This window comes from Canis lupus, chromosome 7, assembly GCF_003254725.2.
Source record: "Canis lupus dingo isolate Sandy chromosome 7, ASM325472v2, whole genome shotgun sequence".
Lineage (NCBI taxonomy): Eukaryota > Metazoa > Chordata > Mammalia > Carnivora > Canidae > Canis > Canis lupus.
Genome location: NC_064249.1, coordinates 62,196,073 through 62,214,626, shown reverse-complemented (window position 1 = coordinate 62,214,626; position 18,554 = coordinate 62,196,073). Strand labels below are relative to the sequence as shown.

The 18,554-nt window shown below is 37.7% G+C and overlaps 1 protein-coding gene and 1 long non-coding RNA gene across 5 annotated transcripts in view; one reads left to right on the top strand and one right to left on the bottom strand.

The window, feature by feature from the left end:
* The window catches only part of LOC125755468 (uncharacterized), a 76,227-nt gene that overhangs the window by 5,163 nt on the left and 52,510 nt on the right, over positions 1–18,554 (bottom strand). The window lies entirely within an intron of this gene.
* PSMA8 (proteasome 20S subunit alpha 8) overlaps positions 1–18,554 on the top strand; it is a 123,427-nt gene that overhangs the window by 81,919 nt on the left and 22,954 nt on the right. Inside the window, exons 1-2 of one of the 4 annotated variants that reach the window (XM_049112817.1) lie at positions 1,016–1,219; positions 14,325–14,451. In XM_049112817.1, coding sequence (XP_048968774.1) covers positions 1,118–1,219; positions 14,325–14,451 — 229 coding nt within the window. In that variant the 5' untranslated portion in view covers positions 1,016–1,117. Of the gene's footprint in view, positions 1–1,015; positions 1,220–14,324; positions 14,452–18,554 lie in introns of those variants that run through there. The other 3 variants (XM_025429272.3, XM_025429271.3, XM_049112816.1) reach the window with 3 other exon arrangements.

The window sequence follows — 18,554 nt, the reverse complement described above, 5'->3', positions numbered from 1 at the left end:
AAAATTCTGAATTAAATATTAGGAATTAAAGGTGTTGAGTTTTTCTCTTTTGTAGGTAATTATTCTTTTTTTCTTTGTTTTAGTTAAGGTTCATTTCACCAAGGGTAAGATCCTCCCCAATGGAAAACAATATATATTAAATACTACATGGAAAGCAATAATAATAGCTAAACTTACTTTTTACTACCCACCAGACACCATTTTAAATTATTTATGCCTACAAACACATGTAAACCTGAGCGTAACACTTTGCCACCGCGTTTTAAACATCCCCATTTTATAAATGAGGACAAAGAGACAAGAGTTGTTTCACAGGCAGAAATGTTGCACCTGTTTAAAGACTTTCTACTATCGTTACATTTGCAGAAATCTTTTAAGTAGCATACTTTTTTTTTTTAAGTAGCATACTTTTGGACTTTAAAAGAATTTCTTTGATTAAAATAGTATCAAAAATAAATAAATAAATAAATAAATAAATAAATAAATAAAATAGTATCATCTTAATTCCTGTCATTAGCAGAAAATAAAAATCCTCTGCATTCACAGGCAGAAAATGAAAACAAAACAAAACAAAACCCACTACTTCGAAAATTTTAATTTCTCTCCTTGACTTAAACGTTGTTAAGACACGTGAGAGCGAGAAATGAAATTTACAACTTGAAGCTAAACTGAAGAGGCTGAAATTTAACTTCCCACCGGTGCTCTGCCAGGTTTGCGAAAACCAAAATACCTGATCGCTGACTTTCTCTTCGCGAAGCCCTCGTCTTGGCCGTCATTTTTGTAACTGGAGTGATCTGACAGCACCGTGGGGCAACACCGTGGGGGGGAGCTGGGAAGCGTGCACCAGGCGTAAGGGTAGCAGAGGGACTCTGCCCTCCCAGGGCACAGGGCACAGACGCGCACAGACAGCGAGGCGGGAACCAGGACCTCTGCGCCGCTCCGAGGGCGCCAGGACTCCCAGAAGGCATCTCGGGGGCTTGCGCGAGCACTTCCGGGAGGCACCTCGAGGCCCTGGGCAAGCACTTCCGGGTGGCACGTGGCAGCCACAGTGGCTCTTGCGCACGTCTCTCCAGCGGCAGCGTCGTTGACACCGCAGGAATTGGCCTAGGCGTGTGCCATGGCATCGCGGTATGACCGGGCAATTACGGTCTTCTCCCCAGATGGACACCTTTTCCAAGTGGAATATGCCCAGGAAGCAGTGAAGAAAGGATCCACGGCGGTGAGCAAACAACTCCTTCACGGCCCCCGGCCGTGCCTTCCTTACCCCGCTACCCCAGCCCGAGGCCCCGGCGTAGGGAGTCAGAAAAGGCGAGTCTCCCACTTGTGAAAATTGCGGCCTTCTTTTTATTGGGAGAGACGCCCTTTCCGAAATTTGGGCTGGAAGCGGCGGAGTAAAATTCGGTAGATTTCATAGGTGTGCAGCTGCTTTTGAAGAACGATAGCTACAGACCTAAAACTAGGGTGTGAGTTGAAGCCTTGGTTTTAGAAGAGGTATTTATGCTAACAATAAGGGAAGAAAAAACTTCCAGCCAGTAAAAGCCTTCCTGAATGCACTTCCTCAGGAATCTGTAGATGCGTGGAAAAGTGACGGTTCCTTCATATGGGCACTCTTGTTTACTAGTAGTTTATACCATGCCTGCCCTGAAATACGGACAAATCCATGTAAAATTGAATCCTTTGCCAAGGAAATGGTCAAGAACGCTAAGCCAGTTGCCATACGTTTCCACCTGCTAAAAGTAATTGTCCTAAGAGACTTTTACCCGAATATTTGGCAGCCTTTTAGACGCTCTAAGCACCAAGAATCTCCCCCATTCTTTTGCCACTTTGTTCTTTGTTTGTTCAAATAATGCTGGAATTTCTTGAAAGATGATTCCCTATTTCATATTTACGTATCCACATTTCTGAAAAAACTTTTAAATATTCAGGGTAGCAGTAATGCTCCTGCCAAATTTTAATTACATTTAATAATCATAATGATTTGTAAAAATTAAAAAGGACAAAACTACCCTGGTGACCAAGGAACTATTACCCCAAATCTTCTAAGTCCTAACCTGTGAGTTCAGAAAGAAACAATTTTTTTTTTAATCTCTCGAATTTCATGAGCATGTTTGTTATGTATTTTGGAAATTGAGACCCTAGGTATGGGAATACACAGTGCATTTCTGAGTCTAGCAGTATCTCTATTTTCCCTTACTTTCCATACCAATTTAGTTATGGAAGGAAATAATTCACTTTTATTATAAATCTATCAAATGTAAAGTGGTTAAAAAAAACACTAGCAAGAATCTTACCATTTTTTAAGTATTTTTCTATTTAATTGGGCCCTCTAGTTTTGCTTCTGTTTTATAAGTAATTTTTTTAGAATTGTAAATTTAAGAAAGGCCTGATGTAGCTTAAACCAAAAGGGTACCATTTTGATAAAAACAAAAAGTTGTGTAATCCCCAGCAAGGCATGAAGCATATGGTTAGAAAATAATGCCCAAGTTTTAGAGCCTAAAATAAAGGAAGTAATGGGAGAAGACTGGGGTGTAATAAGAAGCCACGTTGGCTCATTTAAAATGTTTTAAGAATGCTATAGAACTGATTGATAGTTCCTTTGTAATGAGCTGTAAAAGGGTAAGGATATAAAGATACCTATAGTGGGCATTTTTAAAGATACATTGGAAGGATGAGACAAGTTTTTATCTCAGGATTCTGAAATTATAATTTGCATCTTTGTTCATTGTGTTTCCTTGAGGGTGCTATGACCTTTTATGTGGGGTAAAGTTTATAATGGCACTTCTTTATTAAAATATGTTAGAAAATATTCTGTCTATAAACAACAGTTGTTATAATGAGTTGTAAATAAGCCCAAGGTTGGCTAGTTTTGGCCAGTAGATGAATGAAAAAAAAAAAAAAGAAATATTATTTAGTAATAAAGAAGTTATAGGAACCACAATTAGAGACTTGGGTTCTACTTCATTCTTGGTGATTATCTTACAGCACAAAGTGAGGCAAGGGCCTTTTCTTTTTCCTTTAGTTTCTTTTTCTGTAAATGAAAAATACGTTTGAATAGCATTTTGGAGAGGTAATACCTTTCTTCAGAAAAACACAAAAAACAAAAACCAATGAATCCTTTGCAGTATTCCCATGAAAAAGGTAAGATTTACTATCATTCCTCATCCTGTCCTTTGCCTGACCCCAAACTATTACTAGCTCCATGTTTCCTGCTTTTTCAAATCTTAGCTTCACATTCTGGCCATCAAAGTGTTCTATAATCCTTATCCACCCTCTTTAATTAATGGGGTAGCTTCATGGTTTTACTCACATATATTTGTGGGTAGAAGAGAAAACACTTTCATTTTTGCCACACTCTCTCTTATTTATCCTCAGACAATCTCTGTACATTTCTTCTCCTTGATGAAGCCTTCTCTGATCTCCTCCAGGCATCATGGCTCATATTCTTTTTCTGAATTTATAATATGTACCACATAGCATTGTAGAGTATCTCCTATTTGGCCATGTATTCTCTTTAATTTCAGGTATATTTAATAGTCTTCTCATACCAACTGGATAGTAAGGTCTTTCAGAATCTAGGTAGCATAATTCTTCCTGTATTTCTACCACATGATACACTACAGTGGAGGGGCAAGGTAAAAAGTAAGCCTTTAAGTAGAGTTTCCTTTGTACCAAGTATTTTGTGTACGTTATGTAATGTTAAGGATAGTATTTAATCCCCTTTTTATATGTGTGGAAACTGATTCAGAAACTTTGATAGCTTGCTGAAGGTAACCAGCTAGAAAGTGATGGAGCCCATATTCACACTTAATTTTTTTCCAGTTCCAAAGCCTCTGCTCTTTGCATTGTATCATGCAGTTAATTCAATAAATACTTTTATGTTAAGTAGCTGTCAGTACCATGAATGTGGAAGCCAGGTATATAACGCAAAAGGCAACTAGCTTCTCTCAGCTACAGTTTAATAGTAAAATAGGTAGCAAAGTAGCACCTGCTTCATAGGGCTGATGTGAAAATTAAATGAGCTAATAATATGTGTTAAGCATCTTGCACAGTGTTTGGTTCACAGCAGGTACTTAATAAAAGCTATTATTTACTATCTCTTCATTTTCTCTTTTCCCTTCACTTTTGTCTGTGATTCTTCTAGTGCATTCGTTTATTATTTCAGGACATTTTTGTTGATACACTGATGTATGCCAAACATGGTGCTGGGTCCTAGGGTTTCAGAATGAATAAGATAGATTCACTCCCTGTCCTTAAGGAGCTTACTATCTAGCAGGCACTTTGGATGATTAAGTAAATAGTCCTAACAAGGCCTAAAGTCATCATGAGTATTATGAGGGGGAGAGAGTATAGGAACTCTAGGTGTTAGGGAGGTTCTCCTGAGGAAGTAGTATATAAATAGACACTTGAAAGATGAATGGTAGCCAGGTTGAAAAGTGGAAAGAAGAAAGAGTATTTTAGACAAAGGAAATAGCATGTAGAAGACCAAATAACAAAAAGTAACTATATTCTATGAATTGGAAGGCATTCCAGATTGCTGAAGCAATGTGAAAATAGAAAAAAGTAAAGCTAGAAAGAGGGGCTGTATCATAGAATGACTTTAAGGAAATAAGAGGCTTTGAAGAGTTTTAATGTACCTGTTGTCATTCTCTAGATCACTACTGATCTGTCCTTCTAGTAACAGTCTACATTTGTCCAAGCACAGAGGTACTCACATGACCCAGGTAGAATCATTTATAGTTTCTGTTCTCCTGGACACAGTGATGAGCACGCGACTCAAATCTAGCCAATATAAGTCCATCCTTAGGACTTTTTAGACTAGAGATAGTGGTAGTTTTTTTTTTTTTTTAATCTGGGATAACTTGTTAGGATGTGTGTCCAAGATTGCCAGTGGCCATCTTTTTTTTCTGTATCAGGGAAAGCTTCTCTACATAAAGAGAGCAAAAGGCCAATACACAGAGAGTAAATACTATAGTCCCTAGATCTTTTTATTCCAAGTCCAGCTCTGTGCTGTCTCAGTATGCTTAGTGAGAAATGATCTTTACTAGTACAAGTTTTTAAGTAGAGGAATACCACATTCAGATTTTTTTTTTCATGTTTTTATTTTTCAAAGATTTCTCAGACTCCAGGGTAGTCAGTGGATTGAATGATATCAAGACTGAAAGCAGGGAAACCATATAGGAGTCTGTGAAGCAATCCAGCTGACAGATAATTGGAGCAGAAGTGGGAATAAGGCAGATTCCAGAGAAACTTTAGTGGTATATTTGATACAATTTGCTTATTATTTATGTGGTATGGGGGAGGGAGAGTAGGAGGTACTGAAGAAAGAGGATTTAGCCTCTTAGTACATGGCCCTACTATTTCTTAGGGAATATGAAGCTCTAAGTTTGACTGAAGGATTGAGGTTTGGACTTGTTGAGGTTGAGATGCTTATGGGAACTATAGTAGGTAACCTCTAAAATGACCTCCAGTGATCCCCACTTTCTGGTGCTCATGCCCTTGTGTAATCCTCTCCCCTTGGGTGTGGGCTGAATCTAGTGACTTGCTTCTAGGGAATGGGATAGGCAAAAGTGACGGGATGTCACTTTAGAGGCTAAGTTACAAAAAGATGGTGACTTATCTCTTGTTCATCCTCTTTCATTCTTGCTTGCTTGTTCTTGTGAAACATAGCTGCCATTTTGAGTTGCCCTATGGAGGATCCTATGTAGCAAGGAATTGAGAGAAGCTTCTGTTCAAGACACAGTAAGAAACTGAGATCCTTAGTCCCAACAATCTGTGAGGAACTGAATCTAACAATCACGCAAGCGAGCTTGGAAATGGATTGTCCCTCATGAGCCGTGACATGAGTGCAGTCCTAGAGGGCAATTTGATTGTAGGCTTGTGAGAGACCCTAAACCAGAGGGTAAACTGTGTCCATATTCCTGACCCACAGAGACTATGAGGCATGAGTATATCTAAATATATGTGTTTGGAACTCAGGAGATTGATCTGGGCTGGAGATAGTAATTTTGACTGCATCATTTCTCTCCCCTGCTCAAAATGTATGTTGAAGATCAAGTAAAAGAGTATTATTGAGTATTCTTCTTTACTAATGTACTATGTAGAGTTTAGCCCACAACCATAAGAGACTTTAGTAACTTGCATGTAGTCGACCTTGACTAAATTCTGAGAGGAGTGGGGCTAGAAACCATGTTGCCATCAGCTAAGGGATGATGACAATATTTGGGCTTGAAGGGTTTGAGAGAGGAGTGAGATTGAAGTGAAGTGGTCTTTAAGACTTTGTTTAAGATAAGGGAGACTTGGGGATCCCTGGGTGGCCCAGCGATTTAGCGCCGCCTTTGGCCTGGGGTGTGATCCTGGAGACCTGGGATCAAGTCCTGCGTTGGGTTCCCAGGCATGGAGCCTGCTTCTTCTTTGCCTATGTCTCTGCCTCTATCTCTCTCTCTCTCTCTCTCTGTCTGTCTATCATGAGTAAATAAATACATCTTAAAAAAAAAAAGATAAGGGAGACTTTAGCATGTGTTTAAATTGTTGGTGAGAAAAAGCCGATAGAGAAATTCAAGATTTGTTTGTTTTATGTTTATTTTATTTATTTTTAACTTTATATTATGGTATATTTTGAACACACAAAGATATAAAGGGAATACCATAATGAACCTCTGTATACCTATTACCCAGCTCCAGCAATTATCAACATTTACCAACCTGTTTTATCTTTCCCCAACTTTTCCCTCTTTCCATTGGAGTAATTTTAATTGAATTTTTTATTGAGATAATTGTAGATTTCACATGCAGTTGTAAGAAATAATAAACATAGAGATTTGGGGGCATCTAGCTGGCTCAGTTGGTAAAGCATGCAGCTCTTGATCACAGGATCATGAGTTCAAGCCTCATGTTGGGTGTAGAGATTACTTAAATATTGAAACTTAAAAAAAAAAAAAGAAATAATACATAGAGATTCCTTGTGTACTTTTCCCATTTTCTGCTAATGGTAGCATTTGCAGAACTATAGCAGAATATTACAACCAGGTTATTGACATTGATACAAGCTTACCTATTTTATTCAGATTTCTCCAGTATCACTTGTACTAATTTGTATATACATTAAGTTCTGTCAGATTTTTATTGCCTGTGTACTTTCTTGTTTCCACAGTCAAAATATAAAACAGTCCCAACTCCACAAGGATTCCGTAAGCTGTTGTTTAATAACCACACCCCCCAAAAAAATAACCATACCCATCTCCTTACCCCACCCCACACACCCTCCTATTCATAGCCCTCATTCCAGAGGCAGTCATTTGTTCACCATTTCTAAATTTTTTTCATTTCAAAATATTATGTAAATGGTATCATACAGTATGAAACCTTTGGGATTTGCTTTTTTTTTCCCTTGAGGTTCATCTAAGTTGTTGTATGTATCAACGTTTTATTGCTAAGTAGTATTCCGTAGTATGGATGTACCAAAGTGTGTAACAGTATGGATGTACCAAATGTTCAAAAACATTTGGGTTATTTACAGTTTGGAGCTATTATTTATAGATATGCTCTAAAAATTTATAGAAGTTTTTTGTGTAAACATAAGTTTTTATTTCTCTGGTATAAATCAACTGCAGTTACTGGATCATATGGTAATTGCACGTTTGGTTTTATAAGTAACTACTAAATTGTTTCCCAGAGTAGCTGTATCATTTTACATCCCTACCAACATTTTGTGTTACTATTTTTCATTTTATTCATTCTGATAAGTGTATAGTGATACCTCATCTTGGTTTTAAATCAGTTGTTAAATGGCTAATGATGTCAAACAGATTTTCATGTGCTCATTTGCCATCTGTATGTCTTCTTCAGTGAAATATCTTTCGTGTCTTTTATCCACTTTCTAACCGGATTGGTTTTTCCACTATTGAGTTTCGACAGTTCTTCATATATTCTAGATTCTAGTCTTTCGTCAGATATGGGTTTGCAAATATTTTCTCCCTCTTTGTAGCTGGTGTTTTCATCTTCACATGGACTTTGATAGAGCAAAGTTTATAATTTTGATGAGACCCAGATTAACAATTTTTCCTCTTATGGTTCATATTTTTTGGTGTCAAGTTTAAGAACCCTTTGCCTATATCCCAAAATTTTCCTCCTGTATTTTTTCCCAGAAGTTTATAGTTTTGCATTTAACATTTAAATCTGTGATCTATTTGAGTTAACTTTTGTATATAGTGTGAAGTATAGGTTGAAATTCATTCTTCAGTGGAGTATTTTAAAATAAATCCCAGATAACAAGATATTTCATCAATAAGTATTTTGGCATGCATCTCTGAAAAATAAAGTTCTTTTTTTTAAAAAGATTTTTATTTATTTATTCATGAGAGACACACAGAGAGAGGGGCAGAGACATAGGCAGAGGGGAAAGCAGGCTCCATGCAGGAAGCCCAATGTGGGACTCGATCCAGGGACTCCAGGATCACACCCTAAGCCAAAGGCAGATGCTCAACCACTAAGCCAGCCAGGCGTCTCAATAAAGTTGTTTCTTAAGACCATTATCACTTCTAATTAGTCTACCTTCTTATTTCCCACACTGCTCATAAAATATCTCTTTGTAATTGTGTTGTTTGAGTCTGAATCTAAAGTCCATGTACTGTGCTTAGCCCTTAGGTATCTGTTTTATCCTTGAACAGCATCTCCTCTTTTTTTCATGGCTTTGACTTCTTGAAGAGACAGGGTTAATTATTCAATGGAGTGTCCCACTTTCCAGATTCATCTATTTCCTTGCCTTCAGAGATATTACTATTTGGAGAGACAAGTATAATGACAAATAATTATGAATGTGTTGACTGAAAGAAAAGAACAGGTTGTTGTTTAAAGAATGATAGAGGAGGACTCCTTGAGGTGAAATGGAAATTGAGACTTGAAATAGGAAGAGAAGCATTCCAGGCAGAGGGAATATTACGTATGAAAATTCAGAGGAGGGAAACAGAATTGTGCTTGAAAAAGTCTTGAAAGAAGGTAATGAAAAAAATAAAATAAAATAAGAAGGTAAGTGGCTAGAATTAGAATAACAATGACATACTATTGGAGAAATAGGCAGGAGCTAGATCATGCCCAGCTTTATAGGAAAGACTAAAGAGTTTTTTTTTTTTTTTTTTTTTTTTTAAGACTAAAGAGTTTAAAAACATTTTCTAAGTGCAGTGGAGTGCTGTGGAAGGATATTCAACTGGAGAGCAATTTGACCCTACTCAAGTTTTTAAATGTTCACCCTGGGAGTCTTGTGAAGACTAGGTGGCAGTATGGGATGAGGGTGGGAGGATGGAGAGGTGGAGAGAGTAGAAAAGTACAAAGTGAAAAATCTATTAGGCTATGCAGTCCTTTATAGTCCAGGCAAGAAATGATGGTTGCTTATACTAGAGTGTTGTTGGGAAGTTGGATAACTTTTGTAGGTAAAATGGACAAAAACAAGGTAATTGATTGGAAATGGATGGTGTGAGAGGAGGAGCTATAAAGGATAACTGGGTTTTTGACTTGAACATTAGAATGGACGATGACTCATTTTCTCAGATGATTCTGGCTGCCAGTTTTGTAAAGACCAACAACAGGCTTGAGCAACGGAAACTTGATCAAAGCAAAAGGGCCCACAGTGACCCCCAGGCTCCTGGCTGACTACAGACAGGCCCATCAGGCAACCCACCTCAAAATATCCATAGGCCATAACTAATCAATGGGCTACTTACAACCAGGCACAGTTTAAAAAGGGGAAAATTCCATATGTCCCTCTACCTCCTCACCTTCCCCCTTAATTTTATTTATTTTAATTAATTTATTTTTAAAGATTTTATTTATTTGATAGCATAAGCAGGGGGAGCAGCAGGCAGAGGGAGAGGGAGAAGCAGGCTCTTTGTCTAGCAGGGAGCCTGACACGGGGATCGAGCCCCAGACCCCAAGAGGACAATCCAAACCAAAAGGAAGATGTTTAACTGAGCCACCCAAGCACCCCTATTTTTATTTTTTATTTTATTTTTTAAATATTTTATTTGTTTGAGTGAGAGAGTACGCTCAAGCAGGGAGAAGGGCAGAGGGAGAGAATCTCAAGCAGACACTATGCAGACCATGGAGCCTGATGCAGGGCTTGAACCCAGGATCCTGAGGTCATGACCTGAGCTGAAATCAAGAGTCGGATGCTTACCGACTGAGCCACCCAGGCACCCCTTATTTTATTTTATTTTATTTTATTTTATTTATTTTATTTTATTTATTTTATTTTATTTATTTTATTTATTTTATTTTATTTATTTTATTTATTTTATTTTATTTTATTTATTTTATTTTTTTTATTTTATTATTTTATTTTATTTTATTTATTTTATTTTATTTATTTTATTTTATTTTATTTTATTTTATTTATTTTATTTTATTTATTTTATTTTATTTTATTTTATTTTATTTTATTTTATTTTATTTTATTTACTTTATAGGTAGGTTCCACATCCAGTATGGAGCCCAGCATGGGGTTTGAACCCTGAGATCAAGCCCTGAGCTGAGGTCAAGGGTTGAATGCTTAACAGACTAAGCTAAGCCACCCAGATGCACCCTCACCTTGCCCCCTCAAATATGGCCCCCACCCACTGCCTCCTGGCAGACAGCCTCTCCTTTACTGTTCTGCTCGCTACTCCTTCACAATATATTTTTTTTAAATATATATATATTTTTTTAAATTTTTATTTATTTATGATAGTCACAGAGAGAGAAAGAGAGAGAGGCAGAGACACAGGCAGAGGGAGAAGCAGGCTCCATGCACCGGGAGCCCGATGTGGGATTCGATCCCGGGTCTCCAGGATCGTGCCCTGGGCCAAAGGCAGGCGCCAAACCGCTGTGCGGCCCAGGGATCCCCTTCGCAATATATTTAATAAACCTCTATCTCCTTTGTTCTGCTTCTAGTGAATTAATTTATCACCTGTGCCACTGGCTTCTACCCAGTTGTCACCCCCATACATATACTTGAATGGGAGAGATACCACCACAAGTTTGTGATACTTCTAACAAGTTATGAAAGAGTCTTTACAAATAGTCTTCCTGCTTTTCAGTGTTGTTTTTAAACTAGGTGTGGGTGTTGAATTTTATCAAATGCTTTTATAGCTTTTATCATTTGCTTTCTGCTATTTAATTGTTTTAGTCAGGACTATTTCAGTTACAGGCATCAGAAAGCCAACTCAAACTGATTTAAACAAAAACTGAGGATGAGTTTGAACTACATGGATTCACTTATTCTCAAATTTTTTACAATATAGTACCATAAATGTATATCTCTTCCTTATGATTTTCTTTTTTTCTTATGATTTTAATATTTTCTTTCTCTACCTTAATTTATTGTAAGAATACAGTATATAATACATATAACATGCAGAATATGTGTTAGTCAACTGTTGATGTTAGTGGTAAGGCTGCCAGGTGACGATAGGCTATTAAATATTAAGTTTTGGGGGAGTCAAAAGTTATAACGTGGATTTCCAACTGCATGAAGGGATAGGGTTGGCATCCTTAACCCCTACATTGTTCAAGGGTCATCTGTATTACTCCCTTACCCAAAGGGAGCAGGAGTAAACTTTCCTTTTAGGCTCAATTATATGGCTAGTAGGGTCTTAAATGATATCCCCAGAACTGGTAGGTGTCTGTTTTTCTTCTCCTCCTTTCTTCTATCTCCTTCTCCACCTCTTGCTTCCTTCTTATTACTTTCAGTCTCAGATGTGACCTTTCCAAGAGGTGGCTCCTAAATAGTCCTGGGACCCAGGCTCCTAGCAATAGGTAAAGAATTATCCTGTCTTCCAAACACTTTCAGCAAAACTTTAAGGACTTACTGTTTGATGAGGCTGGGCTACATTACAGCCTCAGTTAAAGACTCAGTATTTCTCCAAGAACAGTTGAAGTGCTGTTGTTATCAGAGGGGCAAAAATAACAGATCTTCCACATTGTCTGTTATAACATTTATATTAAAAGATTTACTCTTATTGACATTCCTAAAATTCACAGAACTGTAAATGTTTATGGTATATTACTGTTTTCCTGTATTGGTAGATTCTATTTGTAAATATCTTGTTTAGAATTTTTGACATCAGCTAAAAGAATTTTTGACATCAATTTTCTTCCTAAGTGAAAATCATTAGTACTTTTATTTACCTAGAAAGTGTTTTAGGGATGTCTGAGTGGCTCAGCGGTTGAGCGTCTGCCTTTCACTCCAGGTGTGGTCCCGGACTCCTGGGATGGAGTCCCACATGGGGCTCCCCACAGGGAGCCTGCTTCTCCCTCTGTGTCTATGCCTCTCTCTCTCTCTCTGTCTCTCATGAATAAACAAATAAAATATTTTAGAAAAAAGAAAATGTTTTATTTGCCAGATTTTAACATTGTTACATAGCTTTCCAAAAAAGAGGAATAATTTAAATGACATAAGAATTACCCATAACAGAAGATCAGGAAAAATTCATCCATGAACCTTCCAGGCATGACACTTGTTTTTGAAATTATTCCATGTTTGTTAGGGAGACTGGGGTTTTCTATATTTTCTTGAGTCTGCATGGGCAATTTTGAATTTAGTCTGTCATCCTTTTCACTCAGGTTTTCACATTGGTTGGCTTAGACTTACAATTTTTAAATTCTTGATTTTTCACACTTGTATACATTTTTTACACTTGCCCCTCTTGGTTAGATTAACTGAGCCATCTCTTCATTATCTTAAAAAAACTATTTCTTGGTATTACTTATCAGTTTTATTGTTTTCTCCATACTCATTAATTTCTGCTTTTTTCTTACTTCACCCTGTAAGCTTAAATACTTTTATTCCTTTTTGAACCTCTTAAATGAATTCATAATTAATTTTTAATTTGATTTTATAAAATGAGATTATGCATTTTCTTCTGAGAATAGTTTTACCCACACTAAAAGACTTTGATATTAGGATTTTCATTATAATATATTTTCTAGATAGTCTGTATTGGAAGTTTTAATTTCTTTATTAAGTCAAAACTGTTTAAGTGAGAATTCTAAAAATTCTATGTAGTGATCAATTTATTACAAGTTTGGAAAAAATACTGAGATTTTCTTGAGTCATAACATATTATATTGTTATGATGTCTCATGGCTTGATAAGAAAGCATAATCCATATAGGCTATAAAGTTTAACATGAGTCTTTTAGATGAGGGTGGGAGTGTTAAGGGAGAGCTATTGATTTTAGATAGGATGATTAGGGAAAGACCTATTAGATAAACTGACAGACTGGAATGAAGTGAGGGAACAGAAAGAGAAAAAGCCTTTATAATTTATCTTAAGTTTTATTTAATTGAAAGAGGTAATTCCAGGTCTAGTTCTGTATTTAACCTGTTCTGTATTTCTATTTAAGTGATACTAATTCAAAGCACATCTATTTGCATAGTGAGTACCAATATCACACTTAGCTACACAGCAATCATGAACATAAATACCTATATCAAGGGGTCCCTGGGTGGCTCACTTGGTTAAGTGTCTGCCTTTGGCTCAGGTCATGCCACTCCCACCTCATACACACACGCACACACACACATTCTCTCTTTCAAATAAATAAAACCTTTTTTTAAAAATAACAAATACCTATATCAAAGTATTTAGATTACCACTGTAATACAGAATTATTACAGAGAATATGGGCAGGTTTCTACAGAAGTCCCAATTTGAGAACTATTATCCTTACACATTATTCTTAAAACATTTTCCCACTTCACTCCCAAGGGAAGGAGTAGAGGGAGGAACAATAATGATTCCTCTTGTATTCATGTTTGAAATAGGTTTTGTTGATCATTGAACTAAAGTGAGTGCATTTGGTCTTTCTCTTGGCTGCTTATGGCCCCCGAGCATTATCCCTACAAATTTTGAGATATATGGGAGAGCTTTCAGAATTTTATCTACTTAGTTTTCTATACTACCTCTACTACCAATACTAGTATTGCCCATTCTATAAGGAATCCATATGGATTCCCAGCATTTTCTTTCATTTTGGTTAAAATTGTTCTATATATAGTTAGTATATAGTTAGTACTTCTTCAGGCGTATTCTTTGAGTTAGGACACTCATCTAGTGTCAGCATTTGTGGTATATTCTTCCAATTCCTACCTACTTGTCTTAATTGCTTTGGGTTTGGAGAATGGACTTCTAGTAATCATGTACCTATCCAGCTGTTTTCTTGGAAGTTTACTTTTCTCAGTTTTATTGAATGGTTAGATAAAAGCTTTTCCTACAACATATGTATTAGAATAAAATTCATTTTAATGTTAAAACTGACAACTAATTATGTTTTTTTTTTTTAATCACTCGACAGGTTGGAATCCGAGGTACTGATATAGTTGTGCTTGGAGTAGAAAAAAAATCTGTTGCCAAGCTTCAAGATGAAAGAACTGTGAGAAAGATTTGTGCCCTTGATGACCATGTTTGCATGGCTTTTGCAGGTACTTATGGAACTACGGTCATGATCATAGTATGATAGGGTAATACTACAGGCTCCTCCTATAGTCATCCTGCTACATTTATGTAACACATGGAGATATGCTCCATTTCTTATTTAACACAAACAGTATACCCTATCATTTCTGGAAAATCACACCTCTATAAACATGGATTTCTGATAATTAGCTTTGATAAAACATAAATGTTTAAAGATATATATTATAGTACCTTGATTATAACTTCAGGTAGCTGTGTTTTCTTTTTAAACCTTTTACATAGAAATAATTGTATTCAGGAAGTCATTAAAAAAACATGGTGGGGGGTGGGCGCCTGAGTGGCATGGCAGGTTGAGCATCTGACTCTTGGTTTTAGCTAGGGTCGTGATCTCCATGTTGTGGGATCGAGCCTTGTGGAGAGTCTGCTTGAGATTCTCTCTCCCTCTCCCTACCCCTCCCACTTGTGTGCGAGCTCTCTCACTCTTTCTAAAATAAGTAAATCTTTAAAAAAAAAATTAAAACACAGGGAAATCTCCTTTACTGAGCTTCCCCCGATTCTAACATCTTCAAAAAATAGTACATTGACATTGTTACAAGCCACAGTTTATTCAAATTAAACAGTTTTACATGCATTCATTCATGTGTGCGTGTGTGTAGTTTTATTAAGACTTCTCACATGTGTAAGTTCATATTATCATCACCACAATCAAGATACATAACTCTTCCATCAACACAAGACTACCTCATTGCTATTCCTCTGGCAGCCACTAATCCATTCTCTGTTCCATCTCTACAATTTTGGCATTTTGAGAATGTTCTATGAATAGAACCCTGTGATATATAACCTTTCCATCTTGGCTTTTCTTGTTCAGCATAATTCCCTTGCATTTCCATCCAAGTTGTTGCAAAGATCATTAGTCACTTGTTTTTTATGGCTGAAAAGTGTTCCATGACATGGATATACCACACTTTTGTTAACAACTCACTGGTTGAAGGACATTTGGATTGTTTCTAATTTTTGCTCATTAGAAATAAAGCTGGTGAGAACATTTATGTACAGGTTTTTGTATGAACATAGGTTTTCCCTTTTTTGCGATAAATGCTCAAGAGTACGGTTCTTGGGTCGTATGGTAATACATGCTTAGTTTATAAAAAGCTGGCAAATTGTTTTCCAGAGTGCCTGAACTATTTTACATTCTTACTAGCAGTGTATAAATGATTCATTTTCTCTACATCCTCAGCAGCCTTTGGTGTTGTTACTATTTTTAATTTCAGACATTTTTCTAAGTATGTCGCACTATCTCGTTGTGGGTTTAATTTGCATTTGACTCATGGCTAATAATGTTGAGCAGATATTCAAGTGCTTATTTGTCTCTGTATTATTGCAAACAAGGCATGTTTCTTGTCGTGGGTGAATGCCCATGCACCCATTTTATTTTTTCTTTTTCTGAAATAAGACTTCAGTGTGCACAAAGAAAGCTCACATTACTGATAGAGAGAGGAAGGAAAGTGAGGAGGCCTTAGGGAAAAGAGTGTGGAGACAAAGGCTCTGTAGCAGAGGAGACAGCTGGCAGAAGAGAGCTGAGGAGTGGGCCAGGCAGGGAGAGGCCACATCCATTGCCTGGTGGGGCTCAGGGGCAGTGCTGAGGCAGGCTCTTGCTTTATCACAATGGTCCTCCTCTGGCCTCAGTTCTTCACTCCCTCATATTCCCTGAGCCCTGTTCATTTCACCCAAGTGCCAAGAGTCTAGGGCCACCGCTGCCCTGCCACCTTGGTCTTTCCAGGGCTTCTCTTAGTCTTTGTAGTCCTTTACAGGACTTGGGGCTGGCAGTGAGCCAGCAGCTTCTGCCAGCAGATGTAGGTCTGAGCAGCCAAGTCCTTGAATCTGGTTCAGTGTGTGGCCGGGGGCTCTCTTGGATATGGGTGCTAATATGCCAGAGCAACTGCTTGCACAGCAAGCTGCATCTCTCCCCATTGGTCTGGAGTAATGTACTGGCCATCACCCTGGCCAGTGTCAGAAAGCTGTGGCACAGGTAGCAGACCTTGTGGTCTAATTTGGCACTGGCTTTTGGCTATTGCTCCTGGCAGGGTTGCAAGGTCTCAGAGTCCAGGTACTACAAGAGGGATGATGGCCTCATGAGGGTCAGGAGCCAGCTGAGCAAAGACAGTGGGCTTTCTCTTGGCCAGAGAGGGAGTATGTCTCTTGCTGATCTAGCATCAAGGCAATGAGTATAAGGCTGAGCTGGCTTCGAAGCTATCTGCTCCAGAAGGTCACGTCTAGGAAGAACTTCATGAGTGCCAGCAGGCTGCAGTGGTGATCCAACACCTTGCTCAGGGTGCAGCACAGCAGCTGGAACTTCCCTGGCCCTTCCTGGATGTTCTTGAGGAGCAGGGGCAGAAACTCCTGGAGATAGGTTTTGGTACCGGTTTTGTCCTGATACCCCCAGGACAGCAAGTACAGTCCAGGCCAGCTCAGCATAGGACCTCAGTTAGGCCCTAGAGCCCCCATCTCTGTGTAGGCCCCTGGCTGGGCTAGGGTACCTAGCCCTAGGGTACATATTAGTGTCAGAAACTAATAAATATAGCTCAAGCTGATGTCAGAGACAGTCTCCATGGGAGTGTCCTGTTACTTCAGCTCAGGCTAGTGTCATTTTTAAATACTTGCCCACTGTACTGACAGGGTCCCTGCAGTCCCAAACTGGATTATTTCTGATATGTAAAGATAGTTCAACACATGAAAATCAATCAGTGTAATATACCGCATTAACAAAATGAAGGGGAAAACTACATGATCATCTAATTGATGCAGAAAAAGAATTTGACAAAATTCAATACCCTTTTATGATGAAAACTCAACAACCTAGGAATAGAAGGAAAAGATCTCAACATAATAAAGACAATTTATGAAAAACTCAACAGAGAACATCATAGTTAAAAAAACTGAAAGATCTTCCTCTAAGATCAGGAATAAGTCAAGGATGACTGCTTTTGCCATTTCCATTTAACATAATAAAGTCCTAGCCTGAGCAATTAGGCACGGAAAAAAAGGATCCAAATTGGAAAGGAAAATATAAAATTAGCTCTCTTTGCAGATCTTGTATATAGAAAACCCTAAAGATTCCACACACACACAAAAAAATGTTAAGAGGTAATAATTAAATTGAACAAAGTTTCAGGAAACAGTGTCAACACAAATCAATTGCATTTCTATATACTGACAATGAACAATCTGAAAAGGAAATTAAGAGAAATAATTTTATTTACAATAGAATCAAAAAGAATAAAATAATTAGGAATAAACTTAACCAGGGAGACAGAGGGCTTGTATACTAAAAAATATAAAACACTGCTGAAAGAAATTGAAGATGACACAAATAATTGTAAAGACAGGGGCACCTTGGTGGCGCAGTTGGTTCTGTGTCTGACTCTTGGTTTCAGCTCAGGTCATTTCAGGGTCATGAGATTGAGCCACGAATTGGGCTCTGTGCTCTCTCTCCCCCTACCCTATGCCCCTCCCCTCCCTGCATGCATACTCACTCTCTCTCTTTCTCTCTCTCTCTCAAATGAATAAATCTTTAAAAAAATAAAAAATAAAAATAAATAAAAATAAATAAATAAATATAAAGACACCCCCTAGTGGTGGATTAGAAGGCTAATATTGTTAAGATATCAGTACTACCCAAAGCAATGATGTAGTTATCCCAATCAAAATTTCAATGGGGGCAGCCCAGGTAGCTCAGTGGTTTAGCACCACCTTTAGCCCAGTGTGTGATCCTGGAGACCCGGGATCGAGTCCCGCGTTGGGCTCCCTGCATGGAGCCTGCTTCTCCCTCTGCCTGTGTCTCTGCCTCTCTCTCTCTCTCTCTCTCTCTCTGTCTCTCATGAATAAATAAATAAAATCTTTAAAAAAAACTCAATGGATTTGTGTTTTTTTTTTTTTTTGCAGAAATAGAAAAAAATTCATATGGAATCTCAAAACAGTGTTGAAAAATAACAAATTTGGACAATTCATGCTTCCTGATTTCTTTCTTACTACAAAGCTTACTACAAAACTTACTACAAAGCTACAGTAATCAAAATACTGTGGTACTAACATAAAGACCAAAAGA